This window comes from Magallana gigas, chromosome 3, assembly GCF_963853765.1.
Source record: "Magallana gigas chromosome 3, xbMagGiga1.1, whole genome shotgun sequence".
NCBI lineage: Eukaryota > Metazoa > Mollusca > Bivalvia > Ostreida > Ostreidae > Magallana > Magallana gigas.
In genome coordinates, this window is record NC_088855.1 from 14065911 (window position 1) to 14077940 (window position 12030).

General features: G+C 34.7%; 1 protein-coding gene across 2 annotated transcripts in view; it reads right to left on the reverse strand.

Annotated features, from left to right (window-relative positions):
• The window catches only part of LOC105317396 (uncharacterized), a 35665-nt gene extending 24307 nt beyond the window's left edge, over window positions 1-11358 (reverse strand). Inside the window, exons 1-4 of one of the 2 annotated variants that reach the window (XM_011414039.4) lie at window positions 10688-11358; window positions 4542-4622; window positions 3771-3845; window positions 2583-2729 (exon numbers count right to left, since the gene is read on the reverse strand). In XM_011414039.4, the coding sequence (XP_011412341.3) occupies window positions 2583-2729; window positions 3771-3845; window positions 4542-4622; window positions 10688-10963 (579 nt within the window). In that variant the 5' untranslated portion in view covers window positions 10964-11358. The remainder of the gene's footprint in view (window positions 1-2582; window positions 2730-3770; window positions 3846-4541; window positions 4623-10687) is intronic. The other variant, XM_011414041.4, reaches the window with a different exon arrangement.
• Between the last annotated feature and the right edge of the window lie 672 nt (window positions 11359-12030).

The window sequence follows — 12030 nt, forward strand, 5'->3', positions numbered from 1 at the left end:
TGGCAACAATATCAAACATAGTTGTGGTAAAAGACCAGAAGTACGTATATTCAGGAATTCATACTCACCATGATCTTAGTATAAAAAGGACCATACAAAACTATGTGGTCCCCAAATACTCCACGGGAACCCTTAAATCAAGACCGATCACAACAAAAAACATCAGTAGTTGCAATGTTTGTTCAGCCTGATTTACGATGTACTAACTAGTTGCCCTACACAGAAGTTATAGTAATCAGACTTTGACTGATTATTGATGACAGCTTTGATTGACAGGTGGTTACGTCAAGACCTCTGCCAGACCCCTGGTTTTTTTTGCTGGGACATGTAATTTCTCCTAATACACCCCCTACTTATCTGGTCCCCACCCACATCAAAGGTCAACCGACCAGCAATAAAGTCCAGTGAGTCAATACACACAGATCCCACTCTCTGCCATTTACACAATTTTATCACTTTCATGCTAATTTTGGCCATTTCCTGGTATTTGATGCCACTTCCTTAGAGCTACACATATAGAAGACATTTTGATAAGGAGACAGTGGAGGCTTTCAACAGTTGTCAAAGATCAATGACATTCCTCTATAATAAGAATTAACTAACACTTTGATTTGTAATATGGTCCTTCTCTCTCTCTCTCTCATAAATATATATGTATCACTATATGTGTTCTCCCTATTATAATCAAAGTACTGAAGTACCGACGGGAGTTGATTTTATCGATTATCATTATTTTAAAATCAGTGATATGTGATTTTGCATGGCAAGTAGTATCAGTAATCGAAATATTTCTGAGAAATTGTATGGATCCAGGCAAGATTAAACTCTAGTTTTGTTCAACCAAACGCTCGAATGTCTCCGTTTATCTCCGACAAGCAAGAGAGACTCTCTGTTTTGTCGGATATTAACGCTCGTCTGTCTCCGTTTATCTCCGACAAGCAAAAGAGACTCTCTGTTTTGTCGGATATTAACGGAGACAGCCGAGTGTCTGGTTGAAGTCTAGCGTATGAATACATGATACATCAAAAATATTTGAACTGTTTGTACCATTTAAAATCTACTATTTTCATGGTATTAATAAATAGGTTTTCTTGAAAAACTACACTGCATCAAATTTATCGATTATTTTCAGGAACTAAGTGTTGTCAGCGGTATTGATTTGTGCTTAGGTCCAAACACTGTTTCACTTTCGGTTTGCCCGAGTAAGTGCATAGGAGAGTTGATTAAAATCAACTCCCAAATATATATGTATCACTATATGTGCTCTTCCTATTATAAATATATATGTATCACTATATGTGCTGATTTTACGCATTCTCTCTCTCTCTTTCTCTCTCTCTCTCTCTCTCTCTCTCTCTCTCTCTCTCTCTCCTAAACAAAAAATAATGCGCAGAAGGTAAATGCTTTTATATAGATATCAGATTTTGAGAATCATCTGTTCACTTAAATACAAATAAAAACCCTCATGAAAAAGGAAGTAATCTGAGAGATATACTAATATATATCCTTGGGCAACGGTTAAGTTCCTGATGCGTCAGTGTGTACTACATATAGTACTAGTTCCCACACCTAGTCCCATTTACTTGATTTGTATACACTGGTACTCAGTCAGTATTATCTTCATTACATGACAGTGTGTCCAATAAATAGTACTTTACACCCTACAAGGATTGCCCCATTCACCAGTCTTAGTCAATTACAATTACTTTCAGTCTTATACAGCACATACTACCAGTACTTGTAATATGGTTGCATTATTATTTTTCAATCAAACCAAATTTAGAATGAAACACTGTAAATCCTATAAATCTAAACGCAATTTCATTGATATGGCAATATAATACATGTACCGTTCTTCTTTGGTAAATGAAGCTTATCATTCAATTCATATTCTGATCTAATCAATAATTACCATTAATTTAATGCAATGGATTCTCTATAGTAGCATGACTTTTGAGATTGTCTAAATTTGTAACCATAACCCAGTTTTCTTTATATAAAGAAGACAACAATATGCAGGTTTGGATCTGTACCAAGATAGAAGCCGGAATAGAGATGCAATAACATTACGCGGTCACTGAAGCTCTGATGATATCTGTGTCTAGATTCTGTTACATCATAAAACTTTATAAGCAATATTTGGTGAGTTCAGCAACCTTTCCATCAGAAATAAATCATTTTCTCAGACACATCTGAGGGCTATTGGAGAATTTAATCTGTACATTCAATGCAATATAGGCTGTGAAGTTTTATCAATCCAAGTCATATATCAAGTGTTAGTGGCATTTAAGATGAGACTGCTAACATAAGATATTAAAGAACAAGTGTTATACAATGCTAAATAATTGTTCATTTTGTCACATAAAACATTACCTAACACTCAAATCCTAAATATCACTTCATTCAACTAAGTAGCTGTGAGTGGCCTCATTTACATAACCAACAATCTTCCCCCTCCCTCCAATAATTTTTTTTTTTAATTGAAAAATTTAAATGTATCAGCATTCTGCCCAATTGCTATCAGTATTGGCTGGTCATGATAGAGATTTTATACAAGAGACAGCAACAGGCCATTCTCTTACCTCTTCCTTGCTGCTGGTCATGAAGGCATGACAGAACTGCATGCTGAGGTTGGCTTTGGGTTCTCGGGCCAGGAAGGAGAACTGGCAGAAGTCTGGGTCACAGGTAGCGTAGGATATCCTCTTGAGAGCGTGGGCCATGTACACACTCTGTAAAAAAAGACTACAGGTATTAAAAGCATACTGCACTTAGAAGACTTACAGGTAGACCAAGATAAAATTCCCCCAATTTTGCACTATAACATACTCTTTGATTATGAACTTTACTTGTTATCATACACTTATGATTTGAAAATTTGATTTTAGCTAGGAAAGAAATTGTTTTAAAAGTTTTAAAAGAACATTTAGTGAATTATATCATCACAATGATTAGAAAAATTCCTTGACTTTTAATAATGGCTTGTAAGTGTATACCAATATCTGCACTGAAACAAGTCAGACTCAGGATATACAAAAAAATTACTCATCTACATTCTTAAGATCAAATATGATAACGTAAGCAATATATCTTCCGAAAATTCTTCTAGGTTATTTCTTTAATATTGAACAGAATAAAAACATTTAAAATGAATGATAGGCTTATCTGTTCCAGACTTGGAGGATATCAATAAGACGTAACCAATCATTGAAGTTTGTTGGCAGAAACTGAACTCTCTATAAATACCTAAAATTCAGCATAAATCACCACACTGATTTACCTTACGAAATTAAAAATGTCTAGTACATGTACTTATGTAAAACTGAAGTATAGGTACATAAATATGACTGTGATTAAATCAAAACTGGGAAGTAATTGGTTATCAAGAACTTAAATTCACTCAAACTGACACATACATTTGCATGTATGCCCAAACCTTACTGTACTCTATAACATGTAAATACATGCTATGAAGAACTTTCATACATGGACATAAATGCATGTCTTTCTTTGTGCCAACAGAATGCAATCCTATCCCTATCCCTACCCCTATGTAACTGCCGCAGATACTCAGCAATATGTATCTCATACTCACTTCTCTCTCCCCCTCAATTGTACCCACTGCCCCCCCCCCCCCCAACCTCCGCCCCCATTTTTTTACTAAGTACATGTACTACAAAAATTTCTCTATGACAGAATACAATAACCAAACCAGCATTATCTTTTCTCTAGCTTTGAAATAAATATTTTCTTTAAAATCAATTGAAAATCACCTCGCCATCACTGCTACAGACTTTGATTCCTGACAAAGAGATGACTAGTAACACCTTTTTGCTCTTCACAGAGTTCTGAAAAACACAAAAAATAATTACTGGTAACAATTTACAGTACCCACATAATACGGCAGGACTTGCACGTATATGTTCCATATTTAGCATTTCAAAAGTACCTTACATCATCAACTTGACCACTTAATACATGTATAACATCTTCATTTCATCATGATTTTAAAAAAAAGTCTTTAATATCATTGCGAAATCATGTGTGGTGGACATGAAAAAGTACTCTACTCGAATTGGCAGGAACTATCGACTGTGATAGAATCTGCAATGTATAAGTTTTTCTAATAAGTTTGACATTCCATGAATTAAGTTTGCTCGTTAATGATACATATTTAGGTTAACATGCTTCAAACAGATTTTGGATGTTGATAACATAAATTAAATTTAGATTTTAATTACATGTACCAGTATATTTTTAAATTTATTTTTTAATCATTCCTGCATTTCTGAATGCCATGTGAATACATATGTATTACACTAGCATGAAATTTGGAATCAATGTTCTTAATTAATGATAATACACCCCCCCCCCCCCCCCAAAAAAATACATATATGTAGTACAGTGCTGAAAAGTCAAAATGCAAAAAACCAATGAAGATTGACCTTCTTTAACAATTTGGCAGAGCTATGACTTACAATCACCTAATCCCTACAAAGAACTGGCAATATCCGGACTGTCCGACATGTCTGGATCATACTCACCCTCATCTGTTCCAGCTGTTTTTGGACATTTTCTGCCCTCTCGTTAGGGTCTGCTCCAGTAACAGAGAAGGACCCGATGTACTGTAAAAAATCAAAGGAAAATTGGATCATCAAAAACGAGTAAGACGAGAAAAACGATCATCAGGGGCTAATATCATAGACTAGGAGGCACCAACCGGTCAATGAAGAAAGGGAATATATAGTACCAACCAAACCTACCAGGCTAAAGTTAGTTAAAAGCATGGAGACCTCACAGCTACGTGCTGACAAATTTGAAGTCAAAATATGTTATGATCTGTTGTGTAACTGAGTCTTCGAAAAAGATGAAAGTGATGTCATACAATATTATTCACCAGGTAAACACCTACTACAGGCCATTGAATCATTGTCATTTACACCGTACATTATAAAAGAAGAGGAATGCCAAATATTGTGAAAAAGGACACCCAGGACTTCCTAACGTACGGATCGGATTAATGACACACGATGCAGACATAAGCATTTCATGATCTGTGATTTCTGCAAGGTTAATGAGTTGAATTAAAACACCTGGGGAAATTCTTTTCTCATTACCTGTACATATATATTTTATGAAGGACAAAGGAATAACACAAAGTGTTTTGTCTTTTATTTCAGCTGTTAATTGTTAAAGTGCATATTAAAACAAAGGCTCGGTGTTGTGGTTTTGATTTATATTTGGATACCATAAGCTGGAGTTAAACCACTTATCATTATGATAGTAGATGTGTACTGTCACTTAAATAAGTCTGCCACTTCTTTTTCAAGTGGTGTTCTTATTGTATGCGAAGTGTGACATATTTTTAAAGTGCCTGCACCATTTTTGATATTATTCAAGCTCACAGCCATTGTCAAAATAAAAGGCATAAAATACAATAATGCGCAGTAACAAGTGAATATACTTATATATATGTACAATCATGTATAAAGACAATTAAAGGGGGGATTTATGTCAGAGAATCAATGCTATCAGAGTTTATCATAATTTTTTCCTGAATTCTCCTACATGGCTATCCTTTTTTACCTCAGTCACATAAATAATATAAAAAAAACCCCAAACCAAACCAAAAACTATCAAAGACTATGAAAGAGATTTGCAAATGCATTATTATCTTACAATTACTATCTAAAGTACAAAGAAATAAGTTAATACTAGGATCCTCATCAATTGATCAAATACAATAAATTTTGACACGTCCTTCATTCATAATTTGTGTGTTCCTGACATTCTTAGCTCTAGATATGTCATATTTTTAGAAGATAATAAATTGGTAAAGGAAAGCTTATTTGTCTATTTTAGCACCAGAACACATTTACAAAATTCCTTTGAGATGGAAAGTAAGCCGAATCTGTTTGCGTCTATTTGTGTCACAACAATCAATACCCTAATACCCACCATCAGTTATCTAAGCAAGGCAAGTTTGATTTCGGAACCAACGTAAGTCACTTAAAGTGACTCATTAACTGTGACACATTCAGTCCAAAGAAACCCACATTTAGGACAAGATAATGATTATTTCTTGTACACAAGCTAAATAGTGTCTTCAAGTGTTTCCATTAATCAATACAACTTTCTTTTTAGGTAATTTACATCAAAACTTCTCTATTGTGAAGAAGTAAGAGCATCATATGGGCAATTTAAATAACCCATTTAAACGTGTGACTATTTTGCATCATTTTAGCTATGCATAATAAAGTCATTGTTGGAAACCCATGGCCAGGGCAGTTTCCTATACATTTTGACCATGGGCCAATTCATTGAACTTTTCTTATTTTCTTAAATATTCATTTGATTATTCGTAACCCACCGTGAGAAAGCATTTACTTTTAATTTTTGGAGGTATGAAATGATGAACATGTTCTGAAAACTTGCTGGGTTTTTTCTTCCTTTTACACATGTAATTGCATGTGTAAGCATGCATTACAACAAAATGAGAAATTTTTTTCCTCGCAAAAATGTGAAGGAGCCAATCAGAATAGGGCATAATCATTTATGAGAACAAGGAAAGTTTAATGAGTTAATACCTTGGTCAGTTAGCCTATGCAAGACTAGCTGTGGATTTCCAGCGATTTATCATGGTATAAAGATCTTATCATTATTATGATGTACCAAGGTTATAATGACCTAATGATCTAGTTCATTACCATATATAACAAGGTTTGATCTAATTCATTAAAATATACACCAAAGTTTAATTTATTTGATACAATGTAGTGAATGTACCAAGGTATTATCTACTGATGTAATAATTCCATTATATATTTAGTTTACAATACAGTACAACACACTTATAGCAAACACGCCAACATTGAATTGATGCATAGGGTGAAGTGATTTTCATTTCCCATGGCTTTTTTAAACATTTATAATTGCTAAATGAATGAATAAACCAAATTTTGTTTATACCAAAGCAAAACTGCCCATCCCTGGCACTTTGTTATAAGTGTATTTTACTGTATATACCCATGAGTTTTCTAGTTCATGATGGTATTCAACAAAGTGTGATCTAGTTCTTAATGATGTACCATGGTATGATCTAGTTCAATTTTAGGTATTAATGCATGATCTAGTTTGATCATTATGGTGTACCTAAGTACGAACAGTTCATATTAAACTGGTACAATGTACCAAGGTTACAAGATCATAATGGTTAGTTTAGAGAAATTATCTAGTTTATTGCAGCTATGCACCAAGGTATCAACTTCTTTCTTCTCTGGTCATAAAACATCAGAATTTATCATGATTAAGTGCTATCAAGGCAAGATATGACAGCATTCCATTTGTATGACCAGTAGCCAGTATAGCATCCAAGTGCTGATACATACAAGGGCTACAGTAGCCTCCATGATAGCCACATGATGTAATGGAGGATGACAGCCAACCACAGCCAAAGATTCCTTTACCCAGACCACCAAGCAATAACCTTGTTAGAGCACAACAGACAGTGAAAGACAATTGGGTTTAATAAAGCAGGATAACTAGATTAGAGTACCATTAATACCTCCGTAATTGAATCAAGTCTTTCAGCATTGTACATATAGACTGCAAACTATGTCTGCAAATCCTTTGTAATAGAAGTGGCTATTTTGCTACATGTCATGGAATCCAATTACAGAAATCAAGTAAGCATGGTGCATTTTTTAATGAATTATACAACATCATATATATGTAGTTGGCAATTGCATTCAAATTGGGTCCAGGATGTTCTTTAAGAGACACAAGGAGAAAAAACAAAAAGAATAGGAAATCTAAAGAGCATAAAAAAGCCTTTTCTCTCTACATCACAAGTATTTAATGGTTATAGAGATGAATATCTCCTCTAGGATAACAGGCCAGCTAATCTTTGGCTGCTAACATCTGGATGTAGTTTTAATAGCCCTCACCACCAAATCCAATTTAAATACTTCAAATTTTCCTTTCATGTGTTAATGTCAGTGAAAATGACTTATATCTGCTTGGGACATGCTGAGGTTAAGAGGGGTCATTGTCCTGGGCCTGATACCATGGCCCACTGGCCCGTAGATCTACCTGAGGCTTCAGGTACAGCTGTGGGGGTGCTACGTGTACACAGAACACGGTCAATAACAGAGGGTTAAGTAGTACAACGGCTGAATGATGTACAAGAAGCAGGATTAATCTCTCCTGATCAATGTGAAGCGATGAGTGAGTCACCACAAGAGCAAGAAGCACTATTGTACTAATGACACTCAAGTACAAGATTCTACTTGACTAGACGTCCATCATATTTCCTCCTGGCTACCAAACAAAGGACTATGTTCAATGAATCTTGCAATAAGACCTCTTGACTTTATTCCCAGAGTCACAAGAGAGGGAATCATCAACAAACTCCCTCTAAGTCATCAATCATGGCCGTAAAATGCCAGGATTTGTCCTATCCTTATCACAACCATATACATTTATATCAATAGACAGCATACTACAATGTAGTAACATGTATCTATTAAGGTAAAAATCCAGATTTTGTGAAACCTATATGGCCAACATCTGTATAGGGAAACAAATGTGCTCACAACCCATTTATACAAATCATAAAATATTCCAAGATTTTGTGTCAAATTATCATTTTTGTTGAAATAGCTATAAAAGTGAACATCTATGATGATCTACTTGCTCGTATACTTATTAAAAAAATTGGTCTGCAATCCTAAATGTTAGATAAGATGACATCCTGAAGAAAAGTTTTCATTAAGTTTTCCAAGAATTATCTTGATTAGAAGTTCTTATCAAACAGTAACACTGTTACACAAAGCATGAACTTGATAATACATACATGTATGGTAAAATAAAATTTACAAGAACATCATTCATTCTCCACTTTCTACTCTTATGGAACGTATATAATGCTTTACATGTTACTCTGACAGCAAAAAGCTCCTGAACATGCAAGAATCCTAACACAAGGCAGACATCACAATAACTTGCTTATCTTTATTGTGTGTTTAGTGTTTTTACCATCACCATTGATAATGCTGTATCAATACTACATAACTTGATTGGATAGTGATAAGGTTTCGACTAAGATGACTTTTCCATCCTGCCAACTGTCAAACTCTTGCAGAGCATAAAGTGAAGATAACTAAACCAATTTTTCAACGACCTTGAGCAAATTCCATACAGTTGATACAGGAACTTTTCTTTGCCAACAGAATGTCAATATTAAAATAAAATATATGTATTCAAAGCCAAGTAAAATCTTGTTGAATGAAATCTCTCTCTCTCTCTCTCTCTCTCTCTCTCTCTCTCTCTCTCTCTCTCTCTCTCTCTCATGATAATGATTACTGAAATATTTCATAAAATAGATTTAAAAGCATAAATTTAGGTAAATGTAACTTAAAATTTCAAAAGCACAGAAGTGTGGATGTACAGAAAATTTAAGTTGCTGGACCATCATTCCTGAGAAAAGCTAGTTCTACAGCTACTGTTTACCCTAGAGTTTGCTCACTTGATGATTCACATGGACAGCTGTGTTTAGCAGACATGTGAGAAAATGTTTGATAGATTCATATGTGTCATACTGCATGCTTGGAGTTTCGTCCATTTGATCCCTATACTTGATAATTCTAAATGAGTATGACACTTCAATATAGAACCCGTTTAATCAGGAGAATCCGAATAGGAATATATAAAGTTTGAGAAATCCTAAAGCACTGTCACAAAATGTCAGTAACATTCATTTAAAAATTGTATTGAAAAGTTTACCAAGAGATCTGTCTCTTCCCCCCCCCCCCCTTGTTTTTCAGTTTGCATGAATCCAAAAGACAACCAGAGTAGATACAACTGAACTGTGAATAATTCGGTATGTAAATATCAATTTCTACACAGGCAGTTCTTTCTTTAATCCTTACGATCTAGCTCTTTTGATTATGCATGTACCCCCAGGGAAGAAACCCTCAAACATACATATGAAAGAATGATCATACAACCGTAATTCAATTAAAATTTCGAACCAATTTAAACCACCTTCCATTGCCATGACCTTATAAAGCCCCATGCTGTGCAAAGCTGGACTACTGTTAATCGATTTGTCAATATGTGAATGCAAGAAAAAATATTCATGGGGAAAATAAAAATTACTCAAGCATTGCAGGAGTTGATAAATGAAATGTCTGTCTTAGACAAGTCTGACATATACGATACATGCTTCAAATATTCAAATGAGGATTTCGTTGAAATCATGCTATTTCCTTTCCAAGGCATTATAATGTGCTGACCTCTTGCTGTACGCAACTTTTAATGCTAATTTTCACAAACTGTAAAATTCATCAAATGAACAGTATAAAGCAAAACTTTCTGTTTCTTCTTTTTATAAAGAAAAAAACCAAAACAAAAAACAGTAGCACACAATGCCATGTACCGTAATCACATACAGAGACGCACTGTACACCATAAATATAGCCCCGAGGGTGATATGAACTTTGATAAGAAAACATGTGTATGTAATTTGAGAGGCTTGTTCGGTTCTTGTAGTATAAACAATTTGATTTTAAAAAACCAATTAAACTGTCAATGCGGAATAAATTGCTTAGATAGCATTTTCCCTCAGTTTGAAAATATGTATGGGTTTAATTTTTTAAAAATAACCACATGCTATGATGATGTAACTTACCTCCACTGGTTTTATAGCGGTCTCGCCTTTTCCTTCTGATTGTAACACACTTTTTGGCCGAAAACAGGCCCCATCGGGTAGATCATCTATTTTAAATTCCTTTTGATTACTTTGTACATTCTTTTTCGTGGGACTTTTTCCTGCATTAGCTGCAGCAGCCGTATCTGGGGCCCTACCAACTTCTGCAAACTGTTTCTCCAAAAGTCGTTCTCTTTTCTCTTGTAATTCCTTATTTTCCTCCTGTTCCAATTGCTTCTTTGTACGCATCAAATACATTTTGATGCCGTAATGACCCACGATTCACTTTCTTATCGGCTCTCACAACATCCTAACTTCTTTGTTTTCCATCACGAACTGTTTGGTTCAACAACTTCCGGGGCAGAGGTCACGTGCGTTATCAGCAACTCAGCTGTTTGGTCGACGTCCCGTACAGAGTCAATAAGAGTCATGAATCTGTTACGTTTCGCCTCGTACGTCGTAGTGACATTTCATTGAACTGAATAAGGAGATTATAAAAATAAAATTGGAAGTGACTAAACAGCTATTTGCGGTCGCTTAAAAATTTAGTCAAGATCACTATAATTTCAACGATGAATGAACTATGAATACCACAGAACGTTAGATTTATATGCTCCACATTCACAAGTCCTTTGTTGCATTACTATGTGAGCCTTATAGAAGACGATAAGAAAATCCCTTGATATTGTTCCAGACATGTAGGCCCTGTGCACCGTTAGCTTATGATAAATATAATGAGGTCATCGTATTGAGTAAATACGCGCACCTCTTATCAAATATGTATGTATGCATTCATATCAGGTCACCAAGTGGCGTAAAACAATAGATGGGTTTTTCAATACTCAAAATAAAACATGACAGATAATGTCATTGTTCCGTCTGTAGTTTCAAGGATCACCCAAATGTTGCATCGATTAACTGATCAAATTGTCAATGCCTGCATTTGGATCAATTCATATACAGTTACTAAATATGTACGTCTCTTTTTCAAAGGACAGAAAATATTACAGTAGAGTCCTGCAGACATATTTGTCCATTTAAAATTTCAAATATGAATTTGGTCAGAAAAAAATCTGCATAATATTCAAATTTAAATCAGCTAATGCAGAGAGAGAGAGAGAGAGAGAGAGAGAGAGAGAGAGAGAGAGAGAGAGAGAGAGAGAGAGAGAGAGAGAGAGAGATTCTAAATCAAAACTGTTAAAGAATGTACAGTTTCATGGAATTCAATTCACAAATACCATAAATGTATTGGCTACTTTTCTTTTCAAACTTGACTAGTGTAAATATCATGAAAGTAAAGTCATTGTAACACATGTATGGTGCCC